The sequence below is a fragment of the Pipistrellus kuhlii genome, unplaced genomic scaffold (assembly GCF_014108245.1).
Source record: "Pipistrellus kuhlii isolate mPipKuh1 unplaced genomic scaffold, mPipKuh1.p scaffold_m20_p_7, whole genome shotgun sequence".
Lineage (NCBI taxonomy): Eukaryota > Metazoa > Chordata > Mammalia > Chiroptera > Vespertilionidae > Pipistrellus > Pipistrellus kuhlii.
The window spans coordinates 76,117,277-76,138,040 of record NW_023425573.1 but is presented as its reverse complement, the minus strand read 5'-3'; the positions used below and the strand labels follow the sequence as shown (position 1 = coordinate 76,138,040).

General features: G+C 48.0%; 1 protein-coding gene across 28 annotated transcripts in view; it reads left to right on the top strand.

Moving 5' to 3' along the window:
* CLASP1 (cytoplasmic linker associated protein 1) overlaps positions 1–20,764 on the top strand; it is a 220,673-nt gene that overhangs the window by 184,856 nt on the left and 15,053 nt on the right. For all 28 annotated transcript variants that reach the window (XM_036422281.2, XM_036422299.2, XM_036422283.2 and 25 more), the window contains 4 exons: positions 5,997–6,147; positions 11,837–12,083; positions 14,408–14,598; positions 16,101–16,229. In XM_036422281.2, the coding sequence (XP_036278174.1) occupies positions 5,997–6,147; positions 11,837–12,083; positions 14,408–14,598; positions 16,101–16,229 (718 nt within the window). The remainder of the gene's footprint in view (positions 1–5,996; positions 6,148–11,836; positions 12,084–14,407; positions 14,599–16,100; positions 16,230–20,764) is intronic.

The following is a 20,764-nucleotide window of genomic DNA, read 5'->3' as shown; positions in this document are numbered from 1 at the left end:
TGGGCATTTGGAGAGGAGAGTTCTGGCTGCAGTTTCCACCATCGAACACCTGGGCCCAGTGTGCTTCATGGGGAATGCAAACAGTTGCAAGGACTTTAGAAATCCATTGCCTTGAAGATAAAGTGTGTGGCAGTCCTCACTCGGTGCTTGGCAGACATGCCGTAGAGCCGAGGGCACTGCCGCGGTGACCTCTGCGCCCTGGCACTGCCAGGCCGCCCCGTGGGTTTCCATTCACCACCAGAGGGCCAACACTGTCGGCAGAATCACAGCGGGTCACCGGGAGCCCGGCCGGCGGAGAGGGAGCGGAGCTCCGGCCTGACCCAGTGTGCCAACAGAGGCAGTTCTTGGCCCTTCAGTGGCACAGGGACTCACATCTCCACACCTCACTGGTCGTAGGAAATGGGCCATGGCCGTCCTCAGGTGGAGAGAGCTCTGTGCTCCTGCTCGCAGCACTGCGGGGAGCTGCGTGGGCGTGTGTGCAGGAGGCTGTCGCCTCCCCGCCTCCTGTCTCCTGTCCAGCCGGGCTGCCCAGGCCCTGCTTCTCTGGAATTGCAGCAGTTCTAAGAAGTCCCGGCTGGGCGCCTGGCGAGCCCAGACCACTCAGTGCCCGTGCGAGGGAAGAGCAGGACTTGTTCGCAGGTGACTGTAGCCTTCGCACTAGGTGACGGGAGCGGAGGGCGTGGATCCGGATGCCCCTCCCTGAGCTGGCTAGCTGAGAGTCGGCACCCTAGCCTTCCGGTGGTGACGTTACTGTTTCGGGAGGAAGTGGTCCATGTGGCAGCCTCGGAATTCCCGTCTGATTAGGCCCCAGCCTCTGGCCAGAAGGGCACGTTCTCTGAGTCTTCCTGCTATAGTTCCTGGTCCCATTTGAATTAAGGCCTGTGGTTCCTTCTTTGGTTCTTTCTAAAACAATTGATTACATCATCTGAAATGGACAACCCATGTATTTTTTAAGCCTATAATGTCCTTCCCATGTAGGCATGTGCGCACACACTTCACTCGGAATCTCCTGTGAGTTAAAAATGTAAATGCATGACCGAGGGGGAAAGGATTACAGTCTTATCAAGGACCAAATTGTAACAAAAATAAAAAAGTCTTCTTTGTCTCTGTGTGGTGAAGTATTAACTTGGCTCCAGTGAATTTTGATAGAATTTTGTCAAAGAGCAGACTCTAAGACACTTAGAATGTAGCTTCTCCTCCTCCTCCCTTCCCCTTCGCCTGTTTTGTTCCTCTCTCTGACTTTCCTCTTCTGATCACTGCAGTTGGTCATGGGATTGGAGTGCCAATGGGCTATCGAAGCACCCCCCTCCCTTTTCTCAGCCCAACTCCATGCCCACCGCTCCCTCCCACAAGGCTCTCAGGCGCTCTCCCTCTCCCAGGTAACAAGCTACCTGTACACTCTGAGGTGTCACAATATTATTCCTCCCCACGGTGGTCTCAGTCTCTGAAGCCTCTCAGCGGCCTCCAGGCGGCCCTGCTCTGGCTCAGGCCTGCAGGAGGAGAGCCTTGGTGAGAAGCGAGAGCAGGTGCGTGACCTTGCCGGACCGCGTGAGTACGGTCCTCCCGTCACAGGGCAGGGGGCCCTGTCGTCAGCATCTCCTGTGGCGAGCCCAGCCCATGCGGTGCTCAGCCCAGGAGGCGCCCAGGCAGTGCGGGAAGTCAGGCAGGCACAGAGTTTCCTTAGCTTTCCTCTCAGGGCACAAGGCATTCCACCAGGAGCAAGCCGGGCCTGCTCTGCCCAAATGCCACCTCAGCTCTCAGGCCCTCTGGCCAGAGTGTGGAATGACAACCTGCAGAATGTCCGCTCAGTTGGTGACAGTCTCAGGACCCAGACCCAGAAAGGAAGCCGAGAAGGGAAGGGCGTTTAGCTGCATCTCAGTGAAGGACCCCGGTCTCTTGCAGGAGGGCTGTTGGTACCCTCACCAGCCCCTGCCTCAATGTACAGTGCCGCTGAGTCTGGGGGAGGGCAGGGGCCTGCTTCACATGGTAAATCCGTGGCACAGAGCAGGGCCCGTGTTCCTGCAGAAAGCGGCAGGTCTCTTCGGTGCTTTGTGTGAGGTTCCGAGGCCAAAGAACCCGTCCCTGAAGGCTGCGGTCCGCTGAAGGCTGCGGTCCGCTGAAGGCTGCGGTCCGCTGAAGGCTGCGGTCCGCTGAAGGCTGCGGTCGGCAGGGCAGCGCTGCCCGGTGCAGTGCTTTGTCCGATGGGCTTGTGCCCTCCGCTCGGGCGGCGAGCGTGAACTCACTTCTGAGGCTGCAGAGAAGATGACAGCGAGGCTGTGCATGGCAGACAGCGAGTGTTTTAACGTCTGTCTTCTGAAACATGCAGTGTAAAGCCACTTGTGACATGGAGCAGACCCTGCAGTTACTGTGGGTGGACACAGTTAGCCAGGGCACTCCGAGGGAGGTGTCCCTGCTGTCCTCAGTGTTAGTAAGGCTTGTCACTACACTTTTTCTTTTTTTAAAATTAATCAGACCTCAAGTTATAAGACCAGTTTAATGTCTCCCGCTAAACTGTGCCCTAACGGGCACCAGGCTTCACCCAGCCAGTCTCCCAGCCAGTTGCCATGCCCTCCAATGATGCCTTGTTCCCAGAATCCTCTTTCGCTCGTGGCACAGTAATGCAGCTGATGTTTAACAAACGCCTGCATCTTATGCACCCAATGGGGGAGAGGTGACGAGCTTTCACATTTAGAAAACCTATTGCTCACATAAAACTAAGAGGAAATCTAAGTTTGTCTCTCTGCTCTATATCAAAACCCTATTTATTTCATAACAAGGAACAATTGTCCTTTTTCTATGCCCTTGTCTCTTTTCCCTACAAAATAACAAAGAACATCTAAGGAGACAAATTTCTCGTCTCCGGCTTCTCTTTCCTTGGCGACCTGACCTCGTGAGCCTCCCACCAGGACCCGCACCTTCGCAGCCCGGCCCAGAGCTCTGCTGGGCTCAGTGTTGGTGCGTGGCTGACGCGAGGTCGGTGACTGCTGGCCAGCGGAGCCACTCTTGCTGGTCTAAAGGCTCCTGAGCCAAACTTTCTGGGCTCTCGTCACAGGTTTACAGGGACCGGGCCTGGCCTTGGCCTAAGGGTCATTCCCGAACGGTCTCTGAGCTGAAGGGCGCCTTGCGGTGCCCTCAGCGTGTGGCCGGTTGGGGCCACAGTGTCCACAGCCCCTGCTGACGGCATTCATGGAGTTTCCTTTTCAGTTTCCTTTTTCTATGTGACATGAGGGCTCAGGGGTGTTGATCTGAAAAAAGACAAATCAAGCCAAAGCATAAAATAGCCAAGAAAGTAGCCCTGCTTCCTGTTGGAGGGAAACCAGGATCTCTCACCTGGAGCTCACAGTTTTCGCTTCGTACCAAGGAGCTGCTTCGACCTCCAGCGGCGAGTCTGAAGGAGCGGTGGGCTCCGCAGTGGGTCTGCCCGGCTTTAGTAACTGACAGGAGGAGGAGCATAGCCGGCAGAATCCTTTACATCCTGTCTTAAAAAGAGACTGCTATAATGCTAAAGTTATGTGAACTGAAATGAAATATTTTAAGGTGGGTCAGTTGAAGAAAAATAAGATGAATTATGTGAAAGTTATCATCTGAAGCGACATATGGAAAATAATATTGTGACATCCCTTTAAAAGCTGAACATCATCATATTTCCTCCTGTCCTCCTCCTGTCCATCCATCATTCTTTCTTTTCTTTATTTTTGGTGTGTGTGTGTGTGCATGGGCTTTGTTATTAGATTTTATTGTTTCGATTCAAAGTATTTTAAGACATCTTTTCACATCTTATATACATTTTTTTATTCAGTCTTCATATATTAAAAACAGTGTACTGGCCAGATGTATAAATGCTTTTGCTCATACAGAAGCTGGGATTGTGGTGGTGTGAGGTTATGGAGAGATAATGTTGGAAATTTAGAAGGACTGGAAATCTTGAATTCTGTTCGTTTTTATCCCACCTCCTGTCAGTGTACACATGGAATTTTAGCTGTAGGTTCAGGCTCATTCCTTTTTGTTTGACACCAGAGCCAATCTTTGAGTTGATGTGCATGTTTGTGAATTGGCCAAGTACAGTTAGGGTGTGTATTTTCTTTCATCAGAAAAGAAAAGTGCATTCTGTCTGGGCCGGTTCTGCAATTTTCGGCAGCTAGCTTCCATCTCTAAGAGTGAACTCGGCCTTACGCTGCAGCAGAACCTGACTAGCCTAGAAAATACCTGCATCGTTGCACCCTCAGGCAGCCTGACTCCTCCAAGTGAGAACTGTCCAAATCTCGTCTTGCTCGCCTGCCCAAGCTTTAAAAAAATAAAAATAGTCAGAGGAGGGGCTTAGGAAATGAATCTGTTTTTAAGTGATAGAGACTTACCTCTTGTGAGAATGTGCCATCCTTTGGAAGGGCTCCTGCCAGTGGGTGCTTAATTCATTATTTCTCTTAGAGCAGTGGTTGGCAAACTGCGGCTCGACAGCTGCGGTTTGCCCTCGGTTGACTAATGTGTTTGCTGACCACGGGGATAGGGGCTTAATCACAAGGAACAACAACAGCCTGTGATTATTGGAATTGAGAGTCTAGGTTAGTGGCGACAAACTCATTAGTCAACAGAGCGACGAACCTCGGCTGGAGAGCTGCATGTGGCTCTTGAGCCGCAGTTTACCGACCACTGTCTTAGAGGAACAGAAAGATTGCCGTCCTTAGTAATGGTGAAAGCCTCCTTATGTACATATACAGCCATGTACATATACCTCCACGTTGCTCGGACTTCTTGCAGCCACATAGACCACGTGACTGATTTGTCCCGGGTGACATCTAAACTAAGTTATAGTTTGGACTTGTCTTTGTTGAATGTTCCTTCCCGTTTTGCTTTCTTTATATTCTTGTATTTTTCCGTGCTTTTTAAATATATTCTTAGTGAGGGGCAGTTGATGGTTTTTGTTCTTGGGATTTTCGATTTCAGTGCACTTTTCAGACGCCTAAGGCCACTTGCTGATACGTTGTATTACACCAAAGGCTGGTTTGGATTTTTGCTTCATTTCATTTTAGTTATGCTAAATTTTTTAAAAAGGACATCAGTTGGCAATCACTTTTCTTTAAGGGAAGGATATTTTTGTTTTGTTTTTAAGATGGTTTTAAACATGCATCTAGAAACTGACTCATCTTTATAAGATCAGTTCTTATTATAAAACTCCAAAATAAGCATCTACAAGGATTTGCTGTTCCCCAAAAGTTCCTGGGTTAGATGGCTGAGTTAGACTCTCAGGAGCACAGTAATAAGGTGGAGCTGACTTCAAGTTATTGGGTTGGTATTTTAGTTTTAGTTTTGAAATACATTTTTATTGATTTCGGAGAGGGAGAGGGAGAGAGAAACATCAGTGATGAGAAAGAATCATTGATCGGCTGCCTCCTGCACACCCCCTACTGGGGATTGACCACACAACCCAGGTATGTGCCCTGACTGGGAATTGAACCCTGATCTGGTTCATAAGTCAGTGCTCAACCACTGAGCTACACCAGCTGGGCGGTAACACAGGATTTTATGTACAAGTTTCTGATACTGGTGTGCATAACCCAGCTTTGTGAAGTCATTTGCTTTGCTCCTCTGAAATCTGTTTGTAATCTAGCTTTACTTTGAAGTGCCCATTCCTCTTTTAAGTTTGTACATTTGAGACCAGTAACAACCAGTCTACTTTCTTCCATGCTCAAGATACGCAGGTTATTTTCCACTTCATTACCTCGTGCATTCAGTCACCAGTCATCACTCTTTGAGTTCTTGCATCCTCGTGGTTGGTTCTGATTGCGCGCGATGCAGAGTGTTAGGACCAGGCTTGCCAGGGGAGGTGTGTACTGTCTGACAGTGGTGCTGTAATAAAAGGTGTCTTCTTTTCATTCCGCCTGAATCACCGCAAGAAACAAAACTTACCTCACTCAGTAAATTATTACAAGAAATGTACTCACACATCTCAATTCTATGCATATACCTCAATTTAAGAAAGAAAATATTTTGATCTTTAGCTTGCTGGACTATGATACAGAGAACCTGAACTCGGAAGAAATCTATAGTTCTTTGCGTGGAGTTACAGAAGCCATTGAAAAGTTTAGTTTTCGAAGCCAAGAGGATCTGAATGAGCCAATTAAACGAGATGGCAAGAAGGACTGTGATATCGTAAGTATCCCCGAACTAATAGAGAACTGTATATCGATTAAGTGATGATTAATGATTCTTCTGAACACTGACCACTGTCATTACATTGCTTCCTCGTTATTTTTAGCGTGTGATAGAAAGGGTTATTTCTAGAGGCCCAAGGCAATTTTGAGTCACCCTTGCTGTGTTTGTGAAAATTTTCAAATCCTTTTTTTCTCAGTTTGCTTTTGTGTGTGCTGGTCATATTTGTGTTCCTGTGATGTGATAAATTGTGAGCCTGCACCAGATACCAGCATGGCTGAGAGGGAGCTCTAATCTCTTGCGGAGGCAGGCACATAAGCAGGAGACTGTGGCACATGCGGTAGGTGGTCGGGCACAGCACGAAGACCTACCAGGACCAGTGTTGGCGCCCAGGGAGGATCTGCAAGCGATGAAGCATGAGAGCCAAGTAGGAGGCTGCAGTCAGAGCAGGGGTGCGAAGGTGGAGAGCTGGGAGCGGTTCCCCCTGAGTGGAGGGAGGGAGCACGCTGTGTTTGGGGGAGGTCTGGAGAAGTGGCTGCAGAGGTGGCTCGGGCAGGCTCATCCCAGGGGGGTTCCACCGTGTTTTGACTTCGCTGGGGACACTGGAGAGTCCGTGAAGGATTTTATCCCAGGACTCCCTCCCAAGAGTTTCCTATAACTCCATTCACCACACGCTCTGGGCCTCTGGCATGGTCACATGAAGTTTTAGGAAGATTGCTGTCACTCAGAGAATTATTCCAAAGCATTTGGGTTCAGTAGGGAAAAAGCAAAAATAGAAGAGTTACAGGTCTGACTAAGACTCATGTGTAGGGGCTGGTGCAATTCTATGAGAAAATTTCATAGCAGGAGGGAAAATGTGTATGATAACCCTTTAATACATGTGACTTGCAAAACCTGTGTGGTATCCAAGCAGACATATCCATTAGGCCTCTGGGGATGGCCGTCGGAAGTTCAGGCCATCGAAATAGGCTGGAGACAGACTTGAGGGGCATTGATTGACTAGTTGCTCCCTGGGCACCAAAGAAAAGCAAATGAAATCAGGCAGGTAAAGGGTAAAGGCAAAATCCGAAGGAGCACCAACACTAAGGAAGAAGCTGGAAGAAAAGCTGGAGAGGATGGGAGGCCAGGAGCATGTGGAGCATGGAGTTACGGGGAACTCTCGGGAAGAAGTTCCGGCCAAGAGTTCAAACTACATGTGCTCGGGATCCCATCAGGCAGACCTGGAAGGAAGGGCCCCATTGGATTTTTAATTTACTATATACGTTCAAATTCTGTGTTAACCCAGAACACGTAAAACACATGCTCATTCACCAGTGTCTTGACATAGAGCCAAGACCTTCTCTTTGAGAAGGGGCTCACTGTTTACTTTCTTATTCTTCTTAAGTGAATTTACACTTAGTCACAGTCCACACTGTACAGGTTTCGTTCCTCCCAGGAGCCCATGGGACTTTGTGAGCGTGGTTTGAGCAGGGTTGACAGTGAGGACAGGTTACAGTGAGTGGAAGAGTGAACCAATTGGAGAGAGAAGAGGGCGTTCAGGTGTTCCCCATGGGAGAGGCCTGACCTGTGTGAGTTCCAACGGGCCAGAGAGAGAAGGATGCTCCCTGTGCGGGGGAAGGCCCACTGGTGGCCGCGGGCCCCTGAGGACATGGAGGGATGCGATCTGGGCCCTGCCGAGGGGCTGGCCTTGGCCAGGAAGGAGGGGCAGGAAGACGGAGGGTTCCTCCCGACAGCTCCCACTCTGTGCCATCAGTGAGGCCTGGCACTGGGCTGCTGGGAGGGTCTGGGAAAGGTTTCCAAGCAGCTGGGGGTCGGGTAGGGCTCTGCCTGGTGAGCAGGCACCCTGCAGGAACAGGGGCCTCTGGGAGGAGGCGAGTGCCTGGGTATCACTCGTCTCAGCTGTAAATGTAACAGATAGAATCACCATCTCTAGAGATAAAGAACTTGAACGTGTACTGTGCATTTTCTATTCCTTTATGTGTATTTATACATTGTGTTTCGGGGAGGGAGGTGTGCAGAGTATTTTTAAAATAAAAGGGACATCTGCCCTAGCTAGTTTGGCTCAGAGGATAGAGCATTGGCCTGTGGGCTGGAGGGTCCCAGGTTTGGTTTCGGTCAAGGGCACATGCCCGGGTTTTGGGCTCCATTCCCAGTGGGAGGAGTGCAAGAGGCAGCTAACCAATGATTCTCTCTCATCATTGATGCTTTTCTCTCTCTCTCTCTCCCTTCCTCTCTGAAATCAATAAAAATATATTAAAAAAAATAAACTAAAATAGAAGTGGCATCAAAGTGTGCATCCTATTTCACTGAGGACACGAGTGCTGTCCTGCAGTGCTCCTCTCAGTGAGTGTGGTGGCTGGGTGCTAATCCACATGGAGGCGCAATAGTCCTGTCCACAGTGCCCTGCTTTTTGGAACATTTAAGTGTTTTCAACTTTTTAGAGCATAAAAAGACTGTGCTGGGAGTTGGAAGGAATGAGGCGTGGTAGTGGAAGCAGAGAGCTGGGCCAGGAGCCGCAGCATTGCCCAGGGCGGGAGGAGCAGAGGCTGGAGAGGAAGCGGTGAGGCCAGAGGAGAACTGAGCCAGCCTGCAGAGACAGGGCTGTCCGCTGCAGGAGGGGCCTCGGAGCATGCGAAGAGGCAGTGACAGCGAGGAGTGAGGTTCACCACTCAACCCCATGGCCGCTGGTGACCAGGCTTTTAACTACGAAGCTGAGGTAGACCTGATACTGTGTTGAAGGTGGGATTGGGAGCCAGTCCGCCTCTTCGTAAGCTTGACCAGTGACCCTTCTGAGGAGGCAGCCACTCACTTGTACAGCACTTACCACCAGAAAGGCTGAGGGACATGTGGCGGCATGGCAGTCACCATCATTGTGGAACTTAGTGAAGTAACACTTAGTAAAAGGACTTCAATTTCATAGCCTTTAATGATCTAGCTTATAACAAGCTCAGCAAAAAGAAAAATGATAAGTTTTTACACAAAGTATTTTATTTTCATATTATTTATAATGGCCAAAACCAAAAACTAAAAAATCAGTAGAAGGGGAATAGTTGAGTAAATCTTATTATAATTAAAGGCTAATATGCAAATCAACTGAACAGCAGAACAACTGGTCTCTGTGACACGCACTGACCACAGGGGACAGATGATCGACGCAGGAGCTGCCCCCTGTGTCAGTGAACTCCCACAGGGGGAGCACCACTCAGCCGGAAGCTGGGCTCATGGCTGGGGAGCGCAGCAGTGCTGGAAGGAGCCTCTCCTGTCCCTGAGGCAGCACTGAAGATCCCTCAAAGGGGTCCCAGACTGCGAGAGGGTGCAGGCTGGGCTGAGGGACACCCCCCTCCGTAGTGCATGAGTGCGTGCACCGGGCCTCTAGTTATGGCTATAGAAACTATTTATGTGGGACATGCTTACTCTACGAGGAAAGCAAAGTACAGTGCGTCCCAAAAATGTATACATCCTTTAACAGTGGGTAGCTCAATTTTGAAAATGAAATTATTTTAATAAACACCTCCTTTATACAATTGTTAGTTATTAACAGTGTGTGTACATTTTTGGGACACCCTGTATATGGCAGTATGTGCACTGTGATTCTCATGCTAAAGCATGCATGTAGACAAGGACAGGGATAAAAAGCAAAGTTTAAAAAGTAAGATTTTTTTTGTTTTTAAATGTGATTAGAATTAGGATAGTTGAGCTTTGTTTTTTGAGTGTCTTTGTTCTTTAAAACTCTCCCTTTCTGTCTCCATGAATGTGACGTTTGGTGCCTCACATAAGTGGGAGCACACAATATCTATTTGTCTTTGTCTGGCTTATCTCAGCACAGTATTTTCAAGTTGCATTGGTATTGCAACATGTGTCAGCATCACATTCCTTTTTTAGGGCTAGTCTTCCACTGCACACACAACACATTTAAAAATCCATTTATCCCTTTATAAATGATTTTTCATTATAAAAATGTTCTGTTTTTAGAAGAGAGTTACAAAGAGAAGAAAGTTAAAATCATCCATGAATTATCTTCCCTGAGAGAAAACCCCTGTTAAATCATTTTGTTCATATCCACGCATGTATTTCACAATAATATCAGTAAGCAATCTTTTTTTGGGATGGGTATTTATCAAATACGTTCCAGCAATTTCACTAGGTATATGTCCACAAAAGTAGAAAGAAGGGACTTGAACACATATTTCTGAACCAGTGTTCATGGAAGCCAAAGGATGGAGAACCCAGTTTCTTTCTATCAACAGATAAATGGATTTTCCAATGTGATGCCTGTGCAGTGGAAGACTAGCCCTGAAAAAGGAATGTGATGCTGACACATGTTGCAATACCAATGCAACTTGAAAAGACTGTGCTGAGTGAGATTAGCCAGACACAGACAAATAGATATTGTGTGCTCCCACTTACGTGAGGCACCTAGCGTCACACTTGTGGAGGCAGAAGGTGGAATAGAGGTCACCAGGCTAGGAGGGCGGGAGTTAGAACATGATGGATACAGTTTTGGTTAGGAAAGATGAAAAGGTTTTGCTCAAAATCTCACATGGTGGATAATGGTTACACAACACTGTGAATGGGTGTAATGTCGCTGAATTGTACACGTAGGGTGAAAATGATGTCTCCATATCATACCACAATTTAGGAAAAGCACGTGCATCAGCACAAGGGGTCCGGCTCTGAGGCCGTCTTCACTCGCCGTAGTCACATGTCTGGGTGCGGAGGAGACAGGCCGCTGTTCCCCGCCAGCCGAGCCCTCTCCTGTCCCAGGGCCGCCCGCAGAGGGGCTCAGAGAGGGAAGGACTCAGCGTGTGGCAGGGACAGAGGCCCAGGGGCTTCGTTGTTGAAGACAAGACTCACAATCTACTAGAAAAAGGATTTTTTTGAAAACAGTAAAAGACCTGTTCTTTTTGTTTAATCCTCACCGAAGATATTTTTCCATTGATTTTTAGAGAGTGGACAACACAGGGAAAGACAGAAATACTGATGTGAGAGAAACATCGACCGGTTGCCTCCTGCACTCACCCTGACCAGGGCCTGGGCTGGGGAGGAGCCTGTTACCGAGATACATGCCTTTGACTGAATCGAACCCAGGACCCTTAGGTCCACAGGCAGACTCTCTATCCACTGAGCCAAACTGGCGAGGGCAAAAGACCTGTTCTTTGGCCCAGCATAACAGACTGACTGAGTCAGAAACATGCCAAGGAAGAGCGGCCTGTAGGGGACCATATGCAAACCCTGAGCCATGGTTTGGCTCCCCGCCTTGGGCCGTATGCCGCGCACCCCCTGGCTGCGGTAGTTGGGGCTCTGCTCTGGTGTCAGCTGCGGTGAGGAGCCTCTGGCTGCAGTGCTGTCGGGTTTCTGAGGACGGGGTGGGGTGCGGCCTTCATTCTCAGGGGACGTTCCAGAATTTCATGTTATAAATCTCTCAAAAAATGTTTGCGTAAAGCGAACCCCACGTTCAAAGAAAAACCGATTTTACGTGTAATTTAATGATAGAATAGATGACAATATGAGCATATTCAGTCCCCTTTAAGGCAGTTTATGAAGTAGGTATTACAAATTAAAATTCTAACAGCGGTTGTTTTGTTAGAGGCCAGATTTCAAGTGAGAGGCCCCTGGCTGTCCTGAGCTTCTGGCGATGTAAGGAACGTTGTGTAAGAGCCCAGGAAGGCTGACGGTGTTCTGTGCGCAGGTGTCCCGGGACGGCGGGGTCGCGTCCCCGGCCACCGAGGGCCGGGGCGGCAGCGACGCGGTGGAAGGCGGCCGGACGGCGCTGGACAACAAGACGTCCCTGCTCAACACGCAGCCGCCGCGCGCCTTCCCGGGGCCGCGGGCCCGCGACTACAACCTGTACCCCTACGCCGACACCATCAGCGCCTACGACAAGACCGCCCTCAAGGAGGCCGTGTTCGACGACGACATGGAGCAGCTCCGAGACGGTTGGTCTCCTTTGTGTGGTTGTGCCTCGTCCCGAAGCTTCTCCGGGGGCTCCCCTCCTGCCTGAGCGCGCTGGGCTGTGGCTCTACGGGACATGGGCACGCTGGTCAGGCTGGTTAGTCCTGCCATAGCTGCCGTGTGCTTGGGCGTGGAGAGCACACAGTGAACGGGAGGGCACACAGGCCTGCCCTCCAGAGGCCCCGGCGACCTCAGGCTGCAGCTGTGATGGCTGCAGCGAGGGAGGCTCAGGGGCATCACTCAGACCCAGGGCCCCAGGAGTTGGGGGAGGAGTTAGTGAGTGGAGCGCAAAGGCTCGGCAGTCCTGGCTCTGGGCTCTGCGTGTTGCCCGTGGAGCTGTGGGAATTGGGTCCGAAGCACCACTGGGAGCACCCATGCTTTATACACGGCACCCGGTGGACACAGTGCTTTACACACGGCACCCGGTGGGCACAGCGCTTTACACGCAGCACCCGGTGGGCACGGCGCTTTACACACGGCACCCAGTGGGGATTTGGCAGTTTCCGTTGTACAGATTAAGGGGCTGGGTTCAGAAAGGTTAAGTTACTTGCCAAGTGTAGCATGTTCACTACGGAATAGAGCTGGTCTGGCTTTTTCTGGCTCTGTTAAGACCGTCTCCTTTACTGAGTAACAAGTGAGTAAGTATTTTTCGGTGTGATGGTATTTTATTTGGAACTTAATTTGTTTTCCACCTCATTGTCATGTTGACACATTTTGGTTTATTTCAGCTTAGCAGTCATTTTATCTGTCTGCATGAGCTACAGCCGACCCAACTTAGTAGTCAGTTTTTAAAAAGCACACATATCTTTTAAAAAAAAACCATATATATATCCTTTTTATGGGCCTGGCAGGGGCGGTGCTGATGTGAAGTCCCGCCGGTGTGAAAGCAGGCGCCCAGCCGGTGAAAGCATAGTCCTGGCTGCTCAGAGTCGCTGCTGGTGCCGCAGTGCGCTCCCCAAGCTCTGCTCCCTGGCGGAGGCGGGTCCGTGTTGTCGGACTTGCCCTTTCTGGAGCACTGCCTGTGGCCTTTCGTAGCTCATAGGCTGGGGCATCATTTCACTTACACTGTGGGTCTTGTTGAAGATGGAATAGAGATTAGGATGTTGGTTGTTAATTATTCAGCAACTGGATAATAAAAGACTTGGAGGAAAAAGTGGGCAGAGCAAGGGGAAATAATAGAGTTCTTTCACATTTCATACTTTCTTCTGTTTGTTCCCCAATTTTGGAATCTAAAGGAATGTGCACGTGCAAATTAAGTAGGTCCTGCCCTAGCTGGTTTGGCTCAGTGGATAGAGTGTCAGCCTGAGGACTGAAGGGTCCTGGGTTCGATTCCACTCAAGGGCAAATGCCTAGGTTGTGGTTCCGATCCCCGGTGGGGGGTGTGCAGGAGGCAGCTGATCAATCATTGATGTTTCTCTCTCTCCTTCTCCCTTCCTCTCTGAAATCAATAAAAATATATCTTTAAAAAAAGTAATTCCTGATGATTTGTTTGGCTCATTTCGTCACCCTTTCTATTTAAAGTGAATTCAGAGTGGCGGTCTCTTAAAAGAACATGCAGAGAAAGGATATGCTCTTCTGCAATAAGGTCCAAGTCCTTGCCAGGCATTTCCCTAAGAGGTGTTGGCGAGCTTTACTGTGGACCTTGGCTGGTGTTGGTCTCCTGTGCTAGTTCCTGACCACCAGACATTCCGAGGGGGTGTTGATCGGATGGAGGAAAGCTCAGGTGGAGGGGATGCGAGGAAGGGTGTCCCATGGCAGGCGACTCAGGACTGCCGCAGCGGAGGTGGAGTTAGGAGGGGCTTTGTGGGAGCTTCTCCTTATCTGAACCGACGAAAGCAATAGTTTCTCCTCTTTGTCTGATTTGGAAGGGGGGAAAGATGGTAAGGCAGGATGGAGACTTTGAGTATTGGTGTTCAATACCTATTCTCCCACCTCTGTTTATTTGGGTTTTTAAAATATATATTGATTGATTTCAGAAAGGAAGAGAGAGAGAGAGAAACATCAGGGACGCACACTGCCCACTGGGGATCGAACCCACAACCTGGGGATGTGCCCTGACCAGGAGTCAAACTGTGACCTCCTGGCTCATAGGTCAGCGCTCAACCACTGAGCCACACTAGCTGGACCCACCTCTGTTGTGACCGTTGGTTTGGTGGAATGACCTGCTCCGGGTGTAGAGTGAGGCTCGGGCGCAGGTCAGATGGAGGGGAGATGGGAAGAGACCGAGGGCAGAGGAGGCGGCTGCGTCGCCGAGGCAGCACGTGCAGCCGGCGTCCCTCGTGCAGTAACGTCTGTGTTGTCTCACCAGTGCCCATTGACCATTCGGACTTGGTGGCAGACCTTCTGAAAGAGCTGTCCAACCACAACGAGCGTGTGGAGGAGCGGAAGGGCGCCCTGCTGGAGCTGCTCAAGGTCACCCGGGAGGACAGCCTGGGCGTCTGGGAGGAGCACTTCAAGACCATCCTGCTCCTGCTCCTGGAGACTCTTGGAGACAAAGACGTGAGGGCTGCTCTTCTGCTTTCCTTTCGGGGGGCGGGGGCTGCTCTTGTGGGGAGGCTCAGCCCCCTTTGCTGCTGGGCTCACGGCTTACAGCACAGCCTGTCCGAATTGGCCTCGGAGCCCCAGGTAGCAAGCCCGCCTCGTGTACCTGCACGTGTGTTTGTGATTGGCCATCTAGTCAACGCGGGGACTTGTTCCCGCATAAGGTCACTTTGCACAGTTTCTTAGAACTCTGTTAGCTTAAAATATTGTTTGCAACAATGAGCTTTTTTTTCTTGTAAGTTTTATTTTTGTTTCATGTTTAATTGCAAAACAGAGAAGTTCCTTTTAAAGACCCTATGAAATGCTGCATTCCGGCACATTCTGTCTCGGTTCACCCGTGCTTGCATCAGGGTCGCGCTGTTAGGAACCGGGGCTGTTAGCATCGTCTTTTGTTTTCTATTGTTATTTTTGAAGTAAAGGCCCTCTTCATACTGTGTGGTCTGGATGTGACACACTAGGCATTCGCTGAACAATCCTAAAGGCGGGAAGAATCCAGTCCTGCCTTGCCCCGGGCAGCTGGCCCGCCCAGAGACAGGAGCACATGTAGGGATTGCCAAGCCGAGTCCCTCCACGCGGGGCTCCGTGTCCGCAGCAGAAACAGAAATCGCCTGAACGTGGGGAGAGTGCCCCGGGCAGGACCGGGCGGGAATCCGACCCAGCCCTGGTAAAGGTCATGCCCAGGGTCATGCCGGTGGTGACGGGAGTGGGAGACCGGTGAGCAGCAGGCTGGAATGTCACGCTGACTTGGATCCTTCTGCTGCTGAGGATTAGTGGTTTGGTCTAGAACAGGGCCAAGTGAGGCTGGCAGAGTGGTGATGAAAGATCTGTATCAACTCTTCTTAAAACAAAGCGTTGGTTTCTGAAGCCCTTCTCCTGGGCTGGGCTTTGAGGTCAGGATAGAGTGATACCATGTGGAGGCAGCAGAAGCGGGGGGTGAATTGCACAGGTGAGTGACAAAGAATCAGGATGTACTTTTTGGCTGTGTTTGGTGTAAACTCCACTCTCTGTTATTGAGATTAGGAGTCTGTTTGGAATGGCTTTCCTCCAGACACATGTCCTCAAGCACCTCGAGGCCAGTACAGCCCCCTCCCCGTGGCCTCATCACGCAGCAGGTTGGGAGAATGACAGGTCTCAGCTGCCCTTGAGAGCTCCCCGTCTTACAGGCCCCGCATCCCGTCCGGGCGGTTTATCTGTCCTCCGGTCTTTGACCAGGTGGTTTGCATCCCTGAGCCTCAGGAAGTCTCCCGCCCCCCAGAGCTCCATTGTCCTCATTTGGCTCATTGAGGAAACCTTCATCTGGTCCCCTTAGGTGCGGGCAGGGTGCTGGCTCTCCCAGAGCCCGGCAGGTCAGCAGTGTGACCGTGTCCAGGCGTTTGTGAGCACTCGGTGCCCCCAACCCGGTGGACGGGTGTGTGAGTGGGTGCAGGCTGCTGACGTCTTTCTTTCCTCCTCTTTCCCAGCATTCCATTCGAGCGCTGGCACTGAGAGTTTTAAGGGAGATTCTGAGAAATCAGCCAGCAAGATTCAAAAACTACGCCGAGCTGACGATCATGAAGACTCTGGAGGCCCACAAAGACTCCCACAAGGAGGTGAGCCGCCCGAGCCGGGAACAAGCCGGGAACGCGGAAACTAGTCCGGGCGCCGGGGGCTGTGGGAGAGAGGACTGTCAGACTCCGCACGGCCTCCAAACAGGAGGCCGAGCTGCTCCAAGGGGTGAGCCCGGGGCTGCGTGGTGGCTGTGGGCAGTGCCGTGCCAGGGCCGGTGCCACGTGGTGGGTTCCTGACTCCCTTTCCATGTGCACAGAGAGCTCAGCCTGATCCTGGGTTCCCACGTCAGTGGTTCCCATTGGTTTGGTCCTAAGGAAGGGACTTCGGTTTCCTCCTGGCGTTGGGCATCACGCCGGGTAATGTTGGAGAGCGAGATTAGCTCCGAAGATGTGGCATCCTAGGGCAAGTGCGACAATCCTCGCTCCAGAACCCCGGAGAACTTACTTCCCCTCTGAGCCTCAGTTTCCTCTGTGTAAACAGATGGGCACCACCAAGTTTCTCGTGGGAATTCAGTGAGACGACCAGTGACAGTTCCTGGCTGGTGCTTGGTGCCAGTAGATACTGCGCTGTGTGGGTCTCCCTGCCCTTGGTCCCCTGGCAGGCTCCTCTGTGGCTGCGTCCACTAACTCCTGGACATTTGCCAGGCTGGCAGACATTGCCTGCGGGTGCTGGCACCTCAGGTGTCTGCACTGCAGCTCATGTACTGCAGACGGGCACGCAGTAAGTCCTCGTCCACTTGCTTACCGAGTTGTTCCAGCACTGGGTTATCCGTCCTTTGAGTATCTAAGGTCTACAGAGGGTGGAGCATCCTAAGTAAAAATGACTTCAATAACACCATTCCAGTGAAAGCCAGTGTGGAAAGCAAACCAGATATTTACAGCTTTAGGAACCTTAATTCTGCAGACGATGGGTTTGACCCCTCAGTGACAGAGATAACCACTTGCTCATTTCAGTCTCTTGGCTCACTTGTGACTGATCATGAGCGTACTGTGGATTAAAGGAATTACAATTAGAGTAATCCTTATCTTAAAAAAGCACCAGACCCTAACTCATGGTTTTCCTCTGCTCAGCAGTTACAACCCAGACAGTGACCTATCTGACCTCCTTACATCCCCACCCTGATTGCAGGCTCAGCAAGGGTGGGGTCCGCCACTCACCATCCAGTAGTCCTAGCAGGACAGCTACATGAGTGAGGCATGTGTGTGTTTGTTTGTTTCTGTGTTTTTTCCAGAAAAATGATTTTAAATATAATGTTACATGCGATATATTGTACATTAATATTTCAAGAAAAAAGATTTTAAATATAATATTACCAAAACTGTACTAACATATTATAGTATAATATCACAAAAGTTGTAGGAAATATTAAAAATCTCCAAATAACAGGATTACTTCTATTATATTCTAAAATACTATTTTTCCTATTTTGCTCATCAGTTTATGTTGTTCATTATATTCCACAAATGAGTGAGATCATGTGATATTTATCTTTCTCCAACTGGCTTATTTCGCTTAGCATCATGCTCTCCAGTTCTATCCATGCTGTTGCAAATGGTAAGAATTCCTTCTTTTTTATTGCAGCGTACGTAGTATTCCATTCTGTAGATGTACCATAGTTTTTTAATCTACTCATCTGCTGATGGGCACTTAGGCTGTTTCCAAATCTTAGCTATTGTAAATTGTGCTGCTACGAACATAGGGGTGCATATATCTTTTCTGATTGGTGTTTCTAGTTTCTTGGGATATATTCCTAGAAGTGGGATTACTGGGTCAAATGGGAGCTCCATTTTTAATTTTTTGAGGAAACTCCATACTATTCTCCACAGTGGCTGCACTAGTCTGCATTCCCACCAGCAGTGCACAAGGGTTCCTTTTTCTCCACAACCTCACCAGCACTTGTTATTTGTTGATTTGTTGATGATAGCCATTCTGACAGGTTGAGATGGTACCGCATTGCTGTTTTGATTTGCATCTCTCGGATAATTAGTGACTTTGAGCATGTTTTCATATGTTTCTTGGCCTATTGTAGGTCCTCTTTCAAAAAGTATCTATTGAGGTTCTTTGCCCATTTTTTTTTTATTGGATTGTTTATCTTCCTTTTGTTAAGTTGTATGAGTTCCCTGTAAACGTTGGAGATTAAAACCTTATCGGAAATAACATAGCAGTGGGCTTTTTTGTTCTGTTGATGGTTTCTTTTGCTGTGTTGAAGCTTTTTAATTTGATGTAGTCCCATTTGTTTATTTTCGCCTTAGTTTCCATTGTCTTAGGAGCTGCATTGATGACAATATTCCTAGGACATATGTCTGATATTTTGCTGCCTATGGCTTCTAAGATTTTTATGGTTTCCCTTCTTATATTTAAGTCCTTCAGCCATTTTGAGTTTATTCTTGTGTATGGTATAAGTTGGTGGTCTAGTTTCATTTTTGTGTGTGTTATCTGTACAATTTTCCCTACACCATTTATTGAAGAGACTGTCTTGACTCCATTATATGCACTTATCTCCTTTTTCAAATATTGAGCGTAACAGCTTGGGTCAACTTCTGGATTCTCTGTTCTGTTCCATTAGTCTATATGTCTTTTCTTGTATAATACCAGTACCAGTACCAGGCAGTTTTGACAAGAGTGGCTTTGTAATATAGTTTGCTATCTGGTATTGTGATCCCTCCAACTTTGTTTTTCTTTCAGGATTGCATCTATGTTCATCAGACATATTGGCTTGTAATTCTCTTTCTTTGTAGTGTCTTTATTTGGTTTGGAATTAAGATAATGCCAGCCTCATAAAGAGTTTGGAAGTGTTTCTTCCTCTTGGATTTTCTGAAACAGTTTGAGGAGTATAGGTATTAGTTCTTCTTTGAATGTTTGGTACAACTCCCTGTGAAGCTCTCCAAACCTGGGCTTTTGTCTGGTGGGAGTTTTTGATTACTGCTTCTATTTCATCAGTTGTTATTGGCCTATTCAGGTTTTTTGATTCTTCCTGATTCAGTTTTGGGAGTCGTAAGTTTCTGGGAATTTGTCTGTTTCATCCACATTGTCCAGCTTATTGAGATATAGTTGTTCATAGTATGTTTTATAATCCTTTATTTCTGTGGTTACTCCTCCACTTCCGTTTCTGATTTTATTTTTTTGGCTCTTCTTGTTTCTTGATGAATCTGGTTAATGGTTTATCAATTTAGTTTATACTTTCAAAGAACCAGCTCTTGGTTTTATTGAATTTTTTTTTGGTATTGTTTTTTTAGTCTATGTTATTTATTTCTGCTCAAATCTTTATTATTTCCTTCCTTCTGCTTACCCTGGGCTTTTCTTGTTGTTTCTAGTTCTTTAAGTTGTAGGGTTAAATAGTTTATTGCTGATATTTCTTGTTTTTGAGATATACCTGTAGTGCTAGGAATTTCCCTCTTGGAACTGCTTTTGCTGTGTCCCAGAGATTTGGAGTTGTGTATTCATTTTCATTTGTTTCCAGAATTTTTTGTTTTCTTTATCTCAATAATATCCCATTCATTGTTTAATAACATGTGTTTAAACACATGCCTCCATGTGTTTGAATATTTTGGGGTGTTTTTACTGTAGTTGATTTCTAATTTCATTCACCGTGATCTAAGAAAACGCTTGATATGATTTCAATGTTCTTGAACTTGTAGAGACTTTTTTGTGTCCTAACATGTGTATCTTTGTGAATGACCCATGTGCACTTGAGAAGAAAGTATATTCTGTGTTGGGATGAAATCTTCTATAATTGTCAATTAAATCCAGCTGATCTAGAGTGTCCTTTAGAGTCACTATTTCTTTGTTAATTTTTTTGTCTGGAAGACCTATCCAGTGAAGTCATTAGGTTGTTAAAGTCCCTTACTATGACTGTATTGTTGTCCACCTCTCCATTGAAGTCCTCTAGAAGATTTTTTATATATTTAGGTGCTCCTATGTTGGGCGCATATATGTTTACCAGGGTTACATTTTCTTGTTGGACCAATCCCTTTAGTATTATGTAGTAACCTTTGTTATCTCTTGTGATGGCCTTCATTTTACTACTACATATTGCTGCTCCAGCTTTTTTTTTTTTTTTTCCATTTGCATAGAAATTTTTTTTCCATCCCTTCACTCTTATCCTGTGTGAGTCTTTTGTTTTGAGGTGGGTCTCTTGTAGACAGCATATAGTTCGGGTCATGTTTTTGTATCCATTCTGCTACCCTGTGCCTTTTGATTAGAGCATTTAGTCCATTTACATTTAGGGTTATTATTGATAAGTACTTACTTATTGCCATTTTAATTCTGTATGCCTAGTTTCCTCTCTCCATTTCTTCTCATTATAGCAATTTCTTTAAGCGTTTCTTGTAATTTCTTTAGCCTTTTTTTTTCTTTTTTGTTGGTTGGTTGGTTGTGTTTTTGTTTGTTTGTTTGTTTGTTTGTCCAGGAAGCTCTTTATTTGACTGTCTATTTTCAGTGGTAGCCTTGCTGGATATTGTACCTTGGTCTCAAATTACATCCAGCAATATATTAATAATATATATTATTACCTTGAGTACTTAATGCCATTCCCTTCTGGGCTGTAGAGTTTTGATGAGAAACCAGGTGTCAGTAT